The 17151-nt window shown below is 46.0% G+C and overlaps 10 protein-coding genes across 10 annotated transcripts; 4 read left to right on the forward strand and 6 right to left on the reverse strand.

Moving 5' to 3' along the window:
- Positions 1 to 950: 950 nt before the first annotated feature.
- Positions 951 to 1305, forward strand: N7483_003920 (uncharacterized protein; the record flags this gene model as incomplete). The annotated part of the gene is made up of 2 exons (XM_057087357.1): positions 951 to 1082; positions 1159 to 1305. The coding sequence occupies 2 exons, from the start codon at positions 951 to 953 to the stop codon at positions 1303 to 1305; spliced, it is 279 nt and encodes a 92-aa protein (XP_056947186.1).
- A 115-nt stretch (positions 1306 to 1420) lies between these two features.
- Positions 1421 to 3298, reverse strand: N7483_003921 (uncharacterized protein; the record flags this gene model as incomplete). The annotated part of the gene is made up of 3 exons (XM_057087358.1): positions 1421 to 2341; positions 2373 to 3008; positions 3062 to 3298. 3 exons carry the CDS (start codon positions 3296 to 3298, stop codon positions 1421 to 1423), a joined length of 1794 nt encoding a protein of 597 aa, XP_056947187.1.
- Positions 3299 to 3473: 175 nt separating this feature from the next.
- On the forward strand, positions 3474 to 4182 carry N7483_003922 (HD domain-containing protein; the record flags this gene model as incomplete). Its single annotated transcript, XM_057087359.1, has 2 exons — positions 3474 to 3510; positions 3566 to 4182. The coding sequence occupies 2 exons, from the start codon at positions 3474 to 3476 to the stop codon at positions 4180 to 4182; spliced, it is 654 nt and encodes a 217-aa protein (XP_056947188.1).
- A 354-nt stretch (positions 4183 to 4536) lies between these two features.
- Positions 4537 to 5210, reverse strand: N7483_003923 (HIT family protein; the record flags this gene model as incomplete). Its single annotated transcript, XM_057087360.1, has 2 exons — positions 4537 to 5055; positions 5124 to 5210. 2 exons carry the CDS (start codon positions 5208 to 5210, stop codon positions 4537 to 4539), a joined length of 606 nt encoding a protein of 201 aa, XP_056947189.1.
- Positions 5211 to 5741: 531 nt separating this feature from the next.
- N7483_003924 (uncharacterized protein) lies at positions 5742 to 6444 on the reverse strand (the record flags this gene model as incomplete). Its single annotated transcript, XM_057087361.1, has 3 exons — positions 5742 to 6002; positions 6051 to 6096; positions 6389 to 6444. 3 exons carry the CDS (start codon positions 6442 to 6444, stop codon positions 5742 to 5744), a joined length of 363 nt encoding a protein of 120 aa, XP_056947190.1.
- A 1005-nt stretch (positions 6445 to 7449) lies between these two features.
- Positions 7450 to 10164, reverse strand: N7483_003925 (Rad4 family protein; the record flags this gene model as incomplete). Its single annotated transcript, XM_057087362.1, has 1 exon — positions 7450 to 10164. The coding sequence occupies one exon, from the start codon at positions 10162 to 10164 to the stop codon at positions 7450 to 7452; it is 2715 nt and encodes a 904-aa protein (XP_056947191.1).
- Positions 10165 to 10449: 285 nt separating this feature from the next.
- N7483_003926 (CoA-binding protein) lies at positions 10450 to 10970 on the forward strand (the record flags this gene model as incomplete). Its single annotated transcript, XM_057087363.1, has 2 exons — positions 10450 to 10534; positions 10591 to 10970. The coding sequence occupies 2 exons, from the start codon at positions 10450 to 10452 to the stop codon at positions 10968 to 10970; spliced, it is 465 nt and encodes a 154-aa protein (XP_056947192.1).
- Positions 10971 to 11252: 282 nt separating this feature from the next.
- Positions 11253 to 12308, forward strand: N7483_003927 (uncharacterized protein; the record flags this gene model as incomplete). The annotated part of the gene is made up of 1 exon (XM_057087364.1): positions 11253 to 12308. One exon carries the CDS (start codon positions 11253 to 11255, stop codon positions 12306 to 12308), a length of 1056 nt encoding a protein of 351 aa, XP_056947193.1.
- Positions 12309 to 13019: 711 nt separating this feature from the next.
- On the reverse strand, positions 13020 to 14231 carry N7483_003928 (ankyrin repeat domain-containing protein; the record flags this gene model as incomplete). The annotated part of the gene is made up of 1 exon (XM_057087365.1): positions 13020 to 14231. One exon carries the CDS (start codon positions 14229 to 14231, stop codon positions 13020 to 13022), a length of 1212 nt encoding a protein of 403 aa, XP_056947194.1.
- A 1028-nt stretch (positions 14232 to 15259) lies between these two features.
- Positions 15260 to 16618, reverse strand: N7483_003929 (ankyrin repeat domain-containing protein; the record flags this gene model as incomplete). The annotated part of the gene is made up of 1 exon (XM_057087366.1): positions 15260 to 16618. The coding sequence occupies one exon, from the start codon at positions 16616 to 16618 to the stop codon at positions 15260 to 15262; it is 1359 nt and encodes a 452-aa protein (XP_056947195.1).
- Between the last annotated feature and the right edge of the window lie 533 nt (positions 16619 to 17151).

Raw genomic sequence — 17151 nt, forward strand, 5'->3', positions numbered from 1 at the left:
AGTTTATCTAGTCAGATTATTATTATTTTTTTAATATAAGATAAAAAAAAAAAGAAGACTTAATGACTAATATCCTATTTGATTTATCCAAAGATTATATTAAAGAGTAAAAAATCAACTAACCCAGGTAGAGCCCAGGACGTAGAGCCCAGGACAAAAAAGTAGTCGCGCCCGGGATCGAACCGGGAACCTTCTGAGTGACAAACTCCAAGAGAAGATGTGAATCAGACGTTATGACCATTAAACCACGCAACTGTATTGAAAGTAATCCTGAACTTTTTGCTTTATGATCCTAAGGAAATGACAAAAAGCGCACAAGTCTGCCAACTAAGTGCCACCTTCCAAGGCATTTGAAGTAAGATCTTGGCCTTAAGCTTGAAATATTTCAAAGTGCTCTCTCTAAATAGACTTCATGATCTAGTAAAGATAAATACCTAGTACTACATATGCTCGTGAGTATTCCGTCATGAGATCAATCGTAGTTGGAATTCGAATGTTCAACTTGAAGTTGTATACCTAGGTACTCTCAGCTTACATATATATGCGGTACTATCTTCAGACCAAACACCACACATCCATCTTGATGTTTATCCATCCATTCAAATGTTGTTTCCATATTTCGCATATACATATCATGATATATTCCAGCGAACCACTGAACTTGAAATATTTGAACTGCCAAGAGAACCGCCCGGTCGTGACCTTCGAAGGTATTACATGTGCGAGATGGGCGCATCTATTGTCCTACCAGTACCTAATCCGCGATTCAATGTTTACAGGGCCCGGGGTATGAGGAGCCCCTTGCGCATAATAAAACATTGCCAGTGAGATGAAGGTTCGCATCCCTGTCTTATAGAGAAGCCCCTCATACAAATCCACGTTTACTTGCTCTTTCAAGGTTCCCTTTTTTAAAACTCCAGACGTCCGAGTCCTCCACATAAGCCACCAAAATGTTCTTCTCGCTGCAAATAGTATGGTGCCCCATCGAGGCAGTCATCAATCTCCTATTGAGGATCCTGGGACGTCGAGCACGACCCGAAGAAGATACTGAGATGGTCAATCTATCTACAAAAGCCGAAAGTGTAAGTCATCAATCGATGGATTTGGTTGCCTAAGTACCATCCTACTCAGAGCTTTTGCTTACTACCAACTGCACAGATCAACTCAATCGCAACCACGGCCAAGCAAGATCCATCGCATATCAATATTATCGAAGTACAGGAAGATTGCTCTTCATATTCAACGGAGGTTAATCAGTACAAGAGCTGGGTGGATAGGAAGGTCAACATTATGCCGCAGTCATGATACCAAGCGGACCGAGAAATTGAAAAACAACGTTTGAAAGGGTCCTCGAGACTGGAAAGGGATTGTATGTATTTGTGCATTTCATCTATTCATTGAGGGTAATTATCGTCATAAACTACCTGTATCTGGATGTAGTCAAGGGAGAATCCACGTCTCCCCATCCTGCACCACTCTGATCCAGGTCGAATTCATCTTCATCAAACAAATGACTAGCATGTACTGCCGGAGATGATATGGGGCTATTTGCGACACGCGGGCGCGATTTAAAGACACTGTTATATTCGGCACCGTCTTCAAAGAGTTTATCCTGTGGGGTAGAGGCGCCGGATCGTCCATGGGGTCCGGATGACTTCCGGGGTGTCTCGAATTGGTTCACTGGAAATGAGCTTCTCGGGCCGCGCCGTAGACGGTGCTGGGGAGGTGTTTCATGTGCTGGGAGAGGTGGGATAAGAGACATGGATCTTCGAGTGCGCTCGATCAGGGTGTAGCTCGAGGTCGAGGATTTCATTTTCATGGGTTCGAAGGTTGGTTCATCTTCGGTAATTGGACTTTGGTCAGGAGAAAGACGAACAATGAGAGGTGAAGCTTGGATAGACTCTGGCTCTGGACTTTGTTCAATTGGCTCGGAAGTTGTCCGAGGTACAGAAGCCTTTATCTTGTCTGGGGATCTCGGCGCTGTAGTTTGGTAATTGGACCCTTGTTTTGAGTTCGATGATGATGTATCAATTTCCATAGAATACGCTGATGCGGCACGCCCAAATCCATTTCGAGGTTTCCCATTGATACGTGCAATAGCCTCATTAACGTTCGAAACAAAAGATCTATCCACAGAATTCATAGTCCGCCCGCGGTCCGTAGGCTGTCGTACGGCCTTGGAAATGCTCGCCACCGTAAGAAACTGATGATCACGGAACAGTAGACGGGGCTCCTTAGATTTCGGGCCGGTAGCAGACCCATTTGCATCCCGCTCTTTGCGAAGCGACTCATTAAACTCATGCCACCTGCGCACTCGGTTCCGAAGCCGTAGCACTCGTGCCTCGAGATCAATGACTAGGTCTTTCTTTGACCCCCCCACGGAGTTTATCCACAGATAAATCAGCGGCGAGAGCCCAAGCGCGGGAGAATGGAAGTTCTAAGAAAGAATCCGTGCTGCTCTGCGCTCCCCCATCAACCAGTGTAGCAGCCCACTCCTCACTTCCCAACCAATTGGCGCGAAGCTCACGTGTCAAAGTCTCCGGCTCGAGTTGCATTTGGCTCAAGTCTTGTGTCAGATCCTTTTTCGCCTGCTCTGCAAGCTCAGTCTTCTTGCGATCCAACAGTTGCGAGAACTGGTCGTAAGCTTCGTGTACGCGTGCGTGACGAGCCCCTGTCGCACCAAGAGAAACTTGGTGGGCGAGAATCAGCGGTAATATGTTTTGATAATCTCCGGGAGATATGGAGGTAGCTGCAGACAGCTTCATAGCGGCGGTCCATTGTGTCCCTGGCACAGATGCTGCGAGTAGCTTGCGCAGAACTGTTGTTGAGAAAACAGCAAGTAGCTCGTCGAATTTCTCGCCCTTACAATCATCCAGCATTGTCTTGCGGAGAATTGTCTCACGGCCCAGGTCGCCATTCTTTTTAAGCTCAGACAGAGCACGGAAAAAAGCAGCGCGGAGGTTGACGGATTGTAGGGGTTCTAGCGGTGGGAAAAAGGGACGAAGTTTCTAGGCATCCGTTAGCCGTGATCTCTCAGAATAAGCTGGGTAATTTCGCGTACATTTTGGGTACCATCTGGATCCAAGGTAGCAAACAGATAGTAAAGAGCCCATTCTATCAACCGGATGCGTTGTCGCTGGTTCGTAGAGGAGAGCGATAAGGAGCGGAGTGTAATGCCAGGCCAATCCTCGCGCTGGTCTAGACAGAGTAGCTTTAAATTGCGAATAAAGAGAGTTAAATGAGGTGGAGTCGGCCAATCCACAGGCTTGGGCCGTGCTGACCTCGTAGAAGCAGCCATGGTGCCGCGGTCGCGAATAGACGGAGATTAGTTTGTAACCGGCGGTGATTGTCAACAATGCGATAGGCGTTTGCACTGTTTGCCCGCATCAGTTTGGAACCAGCGGGGCCTCAACTTTTGTCTCTACACATTTTCTCCCTTAAGCCACTCTTTTCGTTATTTTACCATATTTACCATGGGTTCCGACGGTTCTTCTTGGACTCCACAGTCTGGTATGTTTTTGAGCTATATCAATCGCTATTACTGTTCTCTTACAAATTCCCGCAGTGCTGTCCACCCTCCCCCACCCACCAGAGGAGAACTCCACATCCCCCGTCGCGTTCTTCCACCTTATTGAGCGGTTGAAGACCACTAAGCGCGAAGGCTGGCGCCGATTCGGAATCGACCATGGCGAGTCCATCTCTGACCACATGTATCGCATGTCGATCATGACGATGATTGCTCCGGCCGAGCTGGCTTCCAAGCTGAACATCCCGCACTGTACTAAGATGGCCCTTATCCACGATATGGCTGAATCGTTAGTCGGTGATATCACCCCCGCTGACGACCATATCCCCAAGGCCGAGAAGGCTCGCCGTGAGGCCGCCACTATGGAGTACATCGTCAAGAACCTGTTAGGGAATGTCCCCGGCGGCGCACTCTCCGGCGCGGAAATCATGCGCGTATTCCAGGAATACGAGGATAATGAGACGTTGGAGGCACAGTTTGTGCACGATGTTGATAAGATGGAGCTGTTGCTTCAGTTTATTGAGTACGAGCGTACTCATAACGTCGACTTGGAGGAGTTTGAGGGCGTCGCCGGGAGAGTCCAGCTTCCTGAGATGAAGGTCTGGGCTGCTCAGATTGTTCAAGAGCGTCCCAAATATAACAAGAAAGCAGAATAGGTATAGACGTTCTGATAACTTTTTGTTTGACCTGTCCCAGAACGTTTCGGGTGTTTGGGTTTGATTGGGCGTTGGTTTGGTTTGGGAGGATTGGGCATTGACGAAGTTCTATACACCATAGAACCAGAACTAAGTGAGATGTGAGCCAGAAGCAATGTTTTTACGAGGATGCATGATGATGTACGACAGTGCACGTCTTCCATATGTTGAATTTCGGTCAATTCTATGCATTTATTGATCTCATCTATCAATGACTCTGAGCATTTCAATATAGACTCATCTATTTACGCATCTCAGGAACTCAGCACATGCATATGCAAGTCTCAGCCCACATTTGCCGTAGCAAGAGTTTCTCTAATCAAGCGGCTCTCCTTCCATCTCCTTCGCCAACATCTCCGCCTCAGCGATCATCTCCTCCATACTCCTCGGTTTCCTCGCCTCATTATCCACAGCAGGGAATCTTGTCCTCCTCTTCGGCCTCGAAAAATCATCAGTGTTCTGCTCTTTACCCCGTTCCTCTCGTAATGCCTTTCCAATATCCCCTTCTTCCCCATCAAGCATATCATAAACGGCATCTGTCCCACCCCGATGATCCAAATCCGCCGCTTTCCGCGGGATAATATGTGCATGTACATGTGGCACACTCTGTCCCGCATGAACACCATCCTGAACCGCGATATTCAAGCTCGAGGCACCATATACCCGTTCTACCATCCGGCCTACGCGGCGCACGAGGAGGAATAGGTCGGTCGTCTCGGCTGGTGTTAGGTCTGAGACTCGGGGGACGACTCGTCGGGGTGAGATGAGAACATGACCGGGAAGAATTGGTTTAAGGTTTACCAGGGCGAAGGAGAGGGGTGTTGTAAAGAAGACCTGGTAGAGATGTTAACTGATGCTGCTGGTTAAGGCTGAATTGGGGGTCAGGGGCCGGGGAAATTCACTTGTTGAGTAACTATAAATGAGCCAAATTGTATTGGCGCGGTCACGCCTTTCAGCGCCGACATGTTTTCCGTGGAGTTGGTTGTCATTTGAGGTTCGAGGTTTTGTTGATGGTTTAATGTTGGTTTCAGGTTGAGGATCTCGGAACTACGGCGATAAGAGCTAGTTAAAGTGAGCTTCTTATCAGATAATCACTAGTTATCGATTCTAAACTAACCTTGGAAGTGTTTTCTATCCATGTAAGTTCCTTCCTCACTTATATCATTTACGCCTATAGTTCACCAAACCTCGGAAAGAATAGCGAAAAGGGCAAAAATGTGAAAAGAAAAAGACAATGTCTCTTCCAGGGACCTCGAGGTTGCGCCGGGAACACGGTCTTTGATCGGTCAACTGGTGATATTTACTTCCAGGTTAGGATAGGTTCCTTGGAAATCAATATATTGATATATCTATATGCAGTAATGATAATATTATTAATATTATTAATAATAACATTTAATAATTATATTCTTCCTTAATCCGAGTCCATATCTGTATCGTTATCTTCGATACAAAGCTGCATCAACCCCCGGTCAATCTCTATCGGATCCTCAACCACCCGGGTATGCCTAGGCTGTGCATTATCCTGGCGGAAGAGGGATAGTACCTCGGAGGCGAGGACGAGGGAGACTGACGGTTGATGCAGTTGGCGGTGGTGCGGATGTTGGAGGGGGACAGGGGGAGAAAGCCTTCGTTGTATTGGCTTCTTCTTGTCCTTTAATAACCAGGCACATAAGGATCCAGAGTCCCAGACTCAGCAACAAGTACTGGGATTTGAGGAGTGGATGCCTTGAAGGATTGAGGCTGGGGAATCGTCCTCTGGCATTTGGGGTCACCTTTATCTAAATAAGTTAGTTATAATTTTGGTATCTAAGATCAAGGGTACTTACTATGACCCTGAATGCCACAGTCTTTGCATCTCCATCGATGCTTGCGCTGTAAGAGAAGAATTAGCATAGAATTAAAAAATAGAAAAAATAGGTCCCCTACCTTTTTCTTATCAGAAATTATTGTGGCATTAGATGCCTGAGAGGATTCAACCTCTATAGGTTGATTGTTGGGGCTTGGGACAACGTTAGACATTTTTACTGCTAACGTTGTGTAGAGGAGATCTATATCTACCTCTACACATTCTTCTCCTTCCAGATTGGGTCAGCTTTCTCTAAATAAGTTAGATATAATTTCGGCATCTAAGAGCAAAGGTACTTACTGTGACCCTGGATTTCACAGTCCTTGCACCTCCAGCGGTGCTTCCGCTATAAGGTAACCAATATAGGGAAACATCTGAGCAAATGTATGCGTGATGGACTAATCAGCTCGGTAAAGATGGATATTGAAGAGGGAGCTGATGTAGTTGGTTGGGGAGTTGGTTAAGGGAAAGAAGGTGTTACACCACAATGTGAATTGGTGTAAAGATATTGTTTGTCTAGAAAAGATCAAAAGAAATCAATGTTAGCTAAATGGATTGACAGAAGGATGATATGGAATTCAACTGACCCCCTGCCTGTAGGTATTAATCACCTGCTGTAAAGATCCAGACCTAGTAACCAGTACTGGGATTTGTGTAAAAGATGATAGTGAGGATGGAGATTGGAAAATGCCCAGGGGTTGATAAGGAGAGAAAATTGAGGAGGAGTTAATATGATAGGCGGTTCTGTCAGAAGGGATGGAGGATGATGATAGTAGAAATCAAGATGCGAGTCCGCATATGGGATATAAAGACGAGGAGCAGTGGAGATCAAGAAATGTAAGGAAGGTCCGTGTAAGTAGAGTGTCTCCATGTATGTGTAGGTATAGGAAAGAGGGAAGGTGATATGGAGAGGGAACATATGGACCAGTGGTCCTTAAGTTATAACAGGCTTAGTAGTAACTTTAACTTGGCAAGGTAGAGGAGATATCCTCAGAGGGCGGAAGGTAAGGTTACTCAGCCTTCTTCTTAATTTGAGGAAATAAAGTAAGAAGTAAAGTAAGAGATAAAGTAGGAGCCTAGAGGTAAAGTACCTAAGAGATAAAGTAAGAGATAAGAAGAAATAAGAAGAACTTAAATAAAAGGAAAGAAGATACTCCATATTAGGGACAGTTCAATCTTCTAAAAATTGAATCCAACTTCTTTAGATCATGCCAAGTCACCACCTGGGCATGTAAAAGGATGATTTCCCAGCCTTAATCACTAAAGGCATCAACAACCATCAGGCCTGTCCAATATTCTTAACATATCATTCTCATACATTACTATTAATACATGTCCGAAAAGAATAAAAAAGTACATTGAGAGACGACTCGGAGTTATCAACATCCGCGTCGACGACGTCGTGTATTGCCTCGTGTTGGCGGTACATAATCCGGCTCAGATTCATCCTGATCAGCATTCGAGCCAGAGGATATTGTAACTGGAGGTGATAATCTATCAGAATCATCTCGATCATCCAGTTTATGAGAAGCTTCAACATGTTGTTTTGTATCTTCCTTATGATGCTCCACGATCAAGCCATCATTCGCTTGATCGTCATCCTCACCCGGTAACAGAAAGCCTCCACCTGTATCAAAAGCATCATGGGTAGACTCCTCATGAAGATGACCCTCATCGACAGTCTCCTCCTGGTCATCCGACTTCTTTTTCCGAGCCGCAAAGGGGTTATTAGTATCTCGCTGGTGATCATCCGCAGGATCTCCACCACCATACTCTTCACGCACACGCTTTGCGATACGCAGTCCAAACAAGAACTTCCGCCATGTCTGCAAGATCCGCTTCTCAGCTTTGAGTTGTTCACGCTTACGCTTTTCAGCGGCTTCGATACGCCAAGCATCTCGAAGTAGATCTTCATTCTCAGCCGCAATCACCACTCCCTGAATAACTGGAACTGCCATCTTGGATCCGAATTCGAAGCCAGTAACAGCCTCTGCATAGTCAATCCCAAGCTTCTTGCAGATTCGGACTGTACCCGGTAAAGGCACGTGGGAAGCACCACGGGGAATCATACTTGGAACGAAGCAGTCAATGTTCCCATAGTCATTCTTGGGAATGATGCCGTCGACAATTGGAGGTGGGATGATGTACTCCGTTTGATCACGAGCATAGAGTCCTTGTAAAGGTTTCTCGCCAGTTTCGCGTTGCAGTTCTTCGACTTCTCGTTTACGAATGAGAGTGACAGCCCGAATAGGCACGCGTTTAAGTGGTACTGCTCCAGCCTGGATCTGTCTTCCTTCTTTGTGCCAACTCTCCGCCGACATGCACTTTACCACATCTGCACGTCGGAATACAGGCTCTTCTTTCGCTCGAGCACCTTTGCCAGCCACAAAAGTACGTACAGTCTCCGCACCTGGTCTGAGTGCTTCCTCGCGACGTAGGAAGCGCTCGAGTACGAACTCCGTTGAGGTGCGAAGGCTCTGAAGTGTATCTGTGGCTTGGGATGGTTTCTTTTTCTCGGGCTGTTTGCGTTGGAGGTCTTTTTCGTCTTCAAGTTTATCTGCCTCGGTTCTTTTACCCGGGGCTCTCTCATACCCGCGCATCACCACTCGGAACCAGTCGAACTCAAAGAATTGACCGCGGTGACCGGGGATCGGGATCCTCTCTACCGGCATTCTGAACCCTTTCGTCTTGCCAGGCCATGTCCGTCGTTTGAGATAACGTGTTGTGACGTCTTTGGCGGTTCCATCATTCGAGTGTGCGACCACGTAGCATATGACTTGCTTTGCGCGTTCAGCCTTAGCTCCGCGTGGCTCAAATGAGGCCTGAAGTTCTGCGGTAGGTGCTATTGGATTGGATAGTACCAGTGGATCGACGGGGATAATTTCATGAGTAACGGGAGAGGCAACTTCAGCCCAGTAAATGGGGAAGACTAGATCGGCATCGTATTTGCTGGGGTTCTTTTTCTTCGACTTTGGTGTCTCCACCTCAGACTCGGACCCTGAGTTTTCCGAGTCGAGTGCAGGCGTAGCGCCAGCACTAGGGTTCTCTTGATCTGTCATTGTTTTTGCTTTGGGCGGGGTGTAAATTTCTGCTTTGGTCCAGCCAAATCCTAATGGCTGGAGACTCGCTACCAGCCTTGTTTCGATACCCAAAGCTCTGAGTAGAGCTGTAAACAGTTGAGCCCCAACGTCTCGAGAACCCTCCATGCGTGTTGCCCTTTCTCGAAATTCTTCAAGGTTACCTATTCGTTCTCCATGCTTCTCAGGATCGTGTTCTTCTTTATGAAAGTCCTTAAGCACAGTTTCCAATGATGCGACAGGGCGATAGCCATGCTTGCGCAAACCCGGAGCTGAGATATGAAACTGTTTCCTCCAATAGGCGACAAGCACCTTGAGTAGAATGATGATGGGATCGCCCCGACTCATATCTGGCTGACCAGGTTCTAGCCGTTCCGAGTCCTCACCCCAGTCCTCCTTCTTCCGTGCCTGCTTGCCTTTCTTCTTCTTTGGCTTGGGTGGCTCAGGCTTCTTCTCAGGTAGCTCTAACCCAGAGGCGATCTTCCATTTCTTCAATTCTTTATGAATCCCCTCCGGTAATTTCTTGAGAAGAGTTTCATGTACCTTGGCATCATTGATCCATGAATTGCGAATGGCATTATGAAAGAGTAGACACTGGACATGCATACAATGCGATTGGATTCGAATCTGGCGCTCAATTTTAGTCGGTCCTTTTTTAGGATCCACCAGACTCTCAATAGGGGCCTCATTTTTATCCAGCGTCAGCTCTAGGTCCTGGTATTCTGGAGCAGCCAGCGTTGGGGTAGTTGCGCTGTTGATATCGATGGCATCTTCCCAATCAATTTCGTCATCGGAGTCCTCATCCTCCTCATCGGAATCTTCTAACCCTGCTGGTGTTGCTTTAGATGAGCTACCAGGCTCTTCGGGGACATCACTGAGCTCGGAGCTGGAATCTGAGTCGACATCATTGTTATCGGTAACGGGCTTGGCAGGGTTGTCCGGTTTGGCCTGGGCCTGGCGTTTAGCCGGGGGCGGGTCCTCGGACGAGAAGCGCTTGCGGGGGATGAATGGCGGCATGCGCGGGATAGTTGGGGTTTAAGGGAAAGAGAAATTAAAGAGTGGGAACTATTGATGGTTAGGCGGAGAAGGGAGATGAGCGAAAGAATGCAATATGTAATACTCTTCTCTGTTCGGCGGGTGCCGAGGTCGTTTGCCTCCAACTTTTTATTCTTTTACTTCTTCAAAGGTTTACATCATTACTCCCCTTGATTGAGACATCTCCAACTGGAACATTACTGCTTCACCTGGTCATCTTATATAAATTTGACAAATTTCATTTACAAATACTTTTTCTCCCTCAACATGGAAGCTGTCAAGCGATTCTTCTCTTCCCCGCGCTTCGCCGTGGCGGGTGCCAGCAATGATCCCAAGAAGTTTGGCTACAAGAGTACATACGATGCGATCCCGATTCTCTTAATTCTGATTTACTAACAATCTTTCTAGTTCTCGCTTGGTACCACCAGCACTCTTTACCAGTCACACCACTGAATCCACGAGCTACGCAGATCTCTCTCCCCTCGCGTGCTTACGATACTGTCCCCTCGCCCAGTGGATTACCCTCACCCAGCCAAACATCCTTGTCTGTGGTCACACCTCCACCCGTGACCCTTCAAGTTCTGCAGGAAGCCCATTCTGTGGGTATCCCTGCTGTCTGGTTGCAACCTGGTACATTTGATGATACAGTGTTAGAGTATGCGAGGGGTCATTTTGAGGCGGTGATTGCGGGTGATGGAGGAGAAGGCGGAGAAGGCTGGTGTGTTTTGGTGGATGGAGATGAGGGATTGGATGCTGCTGGAGTTCAGTGGACAAGTCAGAGACTGTAAATCAATTTGATGAGAATGATCAGAATGATGAGTTGAAATTTGATATGAATTATTGAATATATGGAAGTACATTAGAAGAAGATACATAGAGTAATGTATAGTGTAGTATGTCATATGTTTGTCTGTTTTGTTCCTTTTGTTCATTTTGCCTGTTTTGTTTTGCTTTTGTTTCTCCCAACCACCGAGTGGAGACTTGGAGGCTTGTCTTTTTGTCTCACAACTTTTTTTTTCTTCTCTATTTTACAATCTAATTTTACTATTTCTCCTATCAAATCAAACAAAATGCCCGATATGCCTGCTGTGTTTCACCAGGCTTCATCACCACCAAAACTGGACCTCTCTAGTGTCCATTCCTCTTTCTTCCAAGTCCCAGCCTCATCATCCGCATCCTCATCACTCTACTCACTGTCGGTGAGTCGTAAGCGACCTCGTCGGGATACAGGGAAGCTCTCGTCTAAATTCGACTTCGAACCCCCCGTCCACGCTGCTTCACCGCTGTTTCGTACCGATCGCCAGCCCAGTGAGGACTTCCTTTCTGCTGAGCTAGACTATCGTCCAAACCGATACCGCGAATCTTTCTTGCCACCGTCTCTCGATGCAAGTGTCGACTCTGTTGCCGCAGATCCATATGGAACGAGTCGTAAGCGCAGTCGACGGGACTCATGTATCGCTTCACCAACCGCCGACGATACCCCGGATACCCCAGATACCGCTGCGAGACGTCTAGGCTGGGGCCGTACCGTGATAAACGCCGTGGGAAGAGTCCTCGATCTATGCTGGTCGGGTGCATTCAAAGGCTTCTACGCAGGTGGGGGCCAGGGCTATGACATGGCAGCTGGCTCTCCAGCACAAATCAATACCAGCTGGCAACCGACCACCCAAGAGAAAGAGACCCAGATCCTTCGCACACCTATTCCGGGCCAATACCCCGACGAGGATATTGATCGCAGCTGGGTAGTTGTCCCAACCGAACCGAGTGATCCATTCGGTGATGATGAAAATGCCAGTCCATGTGTGAAAGCTCGTCGGCTTCATCAGGCATCGAGTCCGCGTCGACGCCAGGCGGTTATGCCGAAACTGCCCACGAGACAACTTCCCTCGATGCGGCCGTCTACCCCATCTCGTATCCCGACTCTTGCGTCCCCAAGAACTCGAGATGGACTCAAATCTGCAGAAATGCAGCGCCACGCCGCAAGGTTGAGACGTAAGGAGCGAGAAGAGGATGCTAGCATTCAGCGATTGAATAAGCAGCTTCAGGATATGATTCGACAAGGAAAGGAGGCATTGGGAACAACTGTGCAGGTGGACGATCTTGATATGGATTTTGACTCGTCATGATGTCGGGATACGAGCCATATCAGGATTCATTGCTTGAGTCTGATTTCTTTCATTTTTGCTTTACTCTCCCCCGTGCCTTTTCGTCACGTTTATGATTTTGATACCCCAGAGCATTCGTTGATTGCTTTGAACTAAAGCAACCTCTAGGGTTGCATGACTTACGACCTCGGCATTTCTGCCTTTCCTTTCCCTTTTATTTGTTCTGTGATTTTGGTTTGTTTCTCTGTTTCCAGATTTGTTGGTTGCTTGCTCTTATCTGTGGAATGCAGTGAGCTACGGTCAATGCGAGTTCCAATTCGAAAACAAGTTTCGCCTTCAGCGTATATCCAGATGTCCTTCCTGGCGTGTTCTCAACTATCTAATCCAAACTCAAACTCAGAAGATTCTCTTATTCTTCTCAATTTTCTATTTCTTTGTTGAATCCCTGAATATCGCTCTTTCTAATACTCGGCCGCCTGAGTGTGAGATCTCGATTCCATTCCCAGATTCTGTCTGATTCTCCAGTGATCTAAAACATACCGTCCTGCTACCTCTCCAATTAGCTCTACAGTTCTACAACCGAGATAATCAATATCTAAAGAAAAACCTGAGGATGTCTCTTGGTTTCAGCTCATTTTTGGTAAAATGTTTTATAAACTAAACTAGATTGGTCCAGACTAACATGCATAACAAGTCAAGTTACAAAAAACATGATACTTCAACCCATAGGGCTTAAGCTACGCGGTGGTGACTTCTAGGCATCATCCATGGAGACTCCTCATACTCCTCCAACATACGGATAATGTGTCGGTTCCCACGCTCCCTAGCAAACTGAAGAGGTGTCCGACCGGCCAGATCCGTGATAGTCAAATCTGGACGATGAGATCCCATCGTGAGAATCGCCCAAACTACATCCCTATACCCATGTTTAATTGCATGCCACAGAGGGGTTTCCAAATGGATTCCCGGAAGGTTCCTATTAACTTGATTGGTATGGGTACCATGTAAGTCAACATCTGCACCATGAGCCAGCAGTAGGTAGACAACGGTCAGCAAGGAAGCTGGCTTCTTCTTCTCATAGTCTTCATCATCGGGGAAACCACCAACGTGGTAGTCACCGAAGGCATAGTCAATATACTCAACTTCCATATATTGATCATCATCATCCGAGTCATCATATGAGTCGTGGACGCGACTGTTAGGTCGTATGGCATAATGTAGTTCGCTACCGCGCAACATAGTGCCAACATTAAGCCGACACCCCGCAGTGATCAATACAATGGCGATATCGAAATGGCGACCCAACAGGGCATAATGCAACGGAGTGATGTTCTTCTGATCCAAGGTATCAAGGTCGATACCAGCTTTGATAAGAGGCACGGCACACCGTGGGGTCGGATGTAACAAAGCACGATGGAGGGCGGAGAGCCCGTCAAACCGCTCGTTCAAAATCTCACTAGAGATTATCAGAGGAAGGAGAATAAGAAGGACCTCAGGATCACTTCGTGAAACAGTCCTATGTAATAGCTCCCCGTCTATTTTGAATGTTATCCCTTTTTCAACTACCATGCGTATGGCCTTAGGGCTACCTTTCGAGACGATCCCTCTCATAATATCACAGTCTATAAAGGCCCCAGCGGCAATCAAAATTTCCAAAATCTCAGGTGTAGAGCCGAATCTACACGAAATTGCATGACGTAAAGGACTGGATTCTGGATGCTGATCATGGCTTTTGACAGCACTATTGCCTCGTTCAATAAGAAGCTTTAGCATCTTGTCATTTCCTATTGCTATTACATAGTTCATAAGCGATAGATGGATGAGTGAGTCTTGAACCTTATACAAATCAAGAAAAGCCGTAAAGAAATCATATTGGCCACGATTGATTGCACGGACCAGATATCCCTCGTTCTCGTCATCCGAAGATGTAGGGATGAGACCCATTTTGAGGCGCGAGTAATCAAAATAGACCCGCCCGTTCTTCCGGGTCAGAGATCCATTTACGAGACGTTTGTTCCGTTCAGACTGAAAGATGTATTGAAAATCTTTGCATGTTTGAGATAGATTCAGAAGCGATAAATCTCCCAAAAAACTTGTTATGGTAAACAGAATCTCACGTGGTATGGTGAAAAGAATTGAGTGCGTTCCAGTAGCCATAGCAGATTTGAAGCCCTGGAGTCTGATACGCTTCGGAGACATCTGGATGATCTCGGGATACGGGTAAAGAGGTTGGAAGAGCCAGATGGTTGTACAGGGCTGTTATTCAAATGGAGGTTAGTGGTGAGTTTGTTCAAATACTGGAGTATGATATTGAGACTCGGAAAGATATAATCTCTCTTTATATACTGGAAGGAAGTCACTGACAGCCATAGACTCAGAAAATAAATGGACAAAAAGAGCTTAGAGATTTGAACTTGAAACATCAATTATTTACTAAAAATCAAGTATCAAAGAATATATGCATGGATGGCTACTTTCAAATGTTTCATCCAGCATATTCTTTGTCTGATATTATCCAACTTGATCTTAGCCACATGTGCAAGTTATTCTTAGTTTTGAAACCCTTCTTTCGTCAAATTATAGACAAAAAGGAGCCCCTAAAGTATCTCATAGAGACTTCATTGTTAGAGATGAAAGAAAAAAGAATATTATTGGTACATCAATAGATAATGTACGTACATAGCCACCTCTGAGTCGTTACATGACGCTCTTTCGAACTCAAAACGAAACGCCGATTGGCTGGTCTACCTCGATTATCACTATAGTTACAAGATCTATTTTTATTTTTCTACCATTGAACACCTAGGAGATCTCTTGAATAATTTTATAAGCATAATGCGTCAATATTCTAAAATACGCAGTCATATCTATAACTCAAGCATGCACAGTGCATGTCTATGCGTATCTAGTAAAAATTGAATCAAAACATAAACTCAACCAACTTCAAGCTCTAGTTAGTGCACCAAGAAATCCTACTCCAACATACGGGCGATCTCTAGTTGACCAATCTTCCTAGCAAACTCAAGCGGTGTCTGGCCAGCTTGATCCCGGATAGTCAGATCTGGTTGGTGAGGCCCCAGAGTGAGAATAGACTGAACCATATCCTTGTTACCATGTCGAATGGCAAACCACAGAGGCGTCTCTGTATAGAAAATTGTTATAAAATAACCATTCGCATCAATATGGGGCCTACCAATGCCATCGGTACCATCAAAATCACCATGCAAATTGACTTGTACACCCTTCTCCAGAAGAAGTGACACAAGGCTCGCAGCTTCAGTCTGATTCCAGGTGGGAGATTTAGAAGGCTGCAGATGAGCTTGTACAGCATGATGCAGCTCATTCGAGGTATACCTATCAACAACATTTAGCTGACATCCTGCGTTGATCATATCATGAGCAAGGCCAAATTGATGATTCTTTAGAGCAATATGCAATGCAGTTTGTCCCTCATCATTAACAATGTTAAGATCAATACCGGCAGAAAGAAGAGTTGCAGATGTATACTTGCTTAGATGGCGAGGACGGCTTAAAGCCACATGGAGTGCGGAGCATCCATGATGATCAGTCTCGTTTAATACGCCACTGGAAATCACCACGGGAAATAGAACATCAAAGATCTCACGATTGCCTCGAGATAAAACACGATGAAGGAAGCCTCCGCCTACGGTAGGCACCATTCCGTTATGAAGTGCCAAGCGGATGATTTCAATGTTAGCAAATGCAATGATATCGCGCACCACAAAGGAACAGGTAAGGTCTGCTCCAGCAGTGATCAAAGCATGTGCCAGTCGCATACTATTCATAGCAAGCGCGCAGTGAAGTGGGAGCCGCCCTCGAAATGGAGCCAAAGCGCGGGTAAGTTTATGCACAGTCGCACGCTGCAAAAGCAGGTTCAGAATGCTAATATCATCTGTCTTCACTGCATAGGAAAGTATATACTCATTGTCAGGGCTGTACCAGTCTGGACTGGCACCCAAGTCAAGAAGAGACTTAACTGCATCATATTGGTGGCGTACAATTGCGCGAATGATGTATCCCATATTCTTGTTCGTAGACAATTGGCGGTATGGACGTCGTTCAGGGATAGGTAGCTCACAGAGAGGAAGGTCGATTCCAGGAGTTGCGCCTTCGGAAAATTCGGCATACATGTATCTGTCTGCGGGTGGGAGAAATCCTTGTCTAGCACGCTTGTCCCGCTCGGATTGCAAGGCTTGGTTGAGTCCTTTACAAGTTTGGAAGAGATTAACAACTGAGGAGTCATCCAAAAGATCTGTAATAATGAGTAAGATCTCACGGGGCATTTTGTTCCAACCGGTGTTTGTAGCCATGGTGAAGTTCAAGCTTGACAAATGGAATAAGAAGAGTGATTGAAAATCAGATCGAGTCTTTGGTCTTATGTTTGAGTCAGATTTGATATGAGTCTAGGTGCTGTGAGAATGTATAGCAGATTTGATGTTTCTGGTTTCTGGGGATAAAACATCCTTTTTATACCATCTAGAGCATGACCTTTGAAATGGATTTAGATGAATATTTCAGTCGTGAAACCTTGAACAATGGCTTGAACCAAGTCATAAAGTGCTTTGCATAGAGAACAGAGAATAAAGAGTATACACAATAGGTGTCTATTTTTCCACCAAGAGAAATTCGACGAATCTTTATCCAGTCAATGTCATTATTTCAAGATTGAAACTCTTATTATGTCAAAAAATAAGCTGAAACCAGGTCAAAGACAGCCTCTTAGGGTCCATTGTTTAGATTCAAGGCATATAAAAGCCCAAACTCTAAGTATGGAAACAAAGTCACTATATTGTCTGAAATCAAGCCCTTCGAGTCCTTTGAAAAAAAAACCTGACCTTGATAC

This window comes from Penicillium malachiteum, assembly GCF_028827825.1.
Source record: "Penicillium malachiteum strain IBT 17515 chromosome Unknown utg000002l:1.0-8849297.0:1.0-8852440.0, whole genome shotgun sequence".
NCBI lineage: Eukaryota > Fungi > Ascomycota > Eurotiomycetes > Eurotiales > Aspergillaceae > Penicillium > Penicillium malachiteum.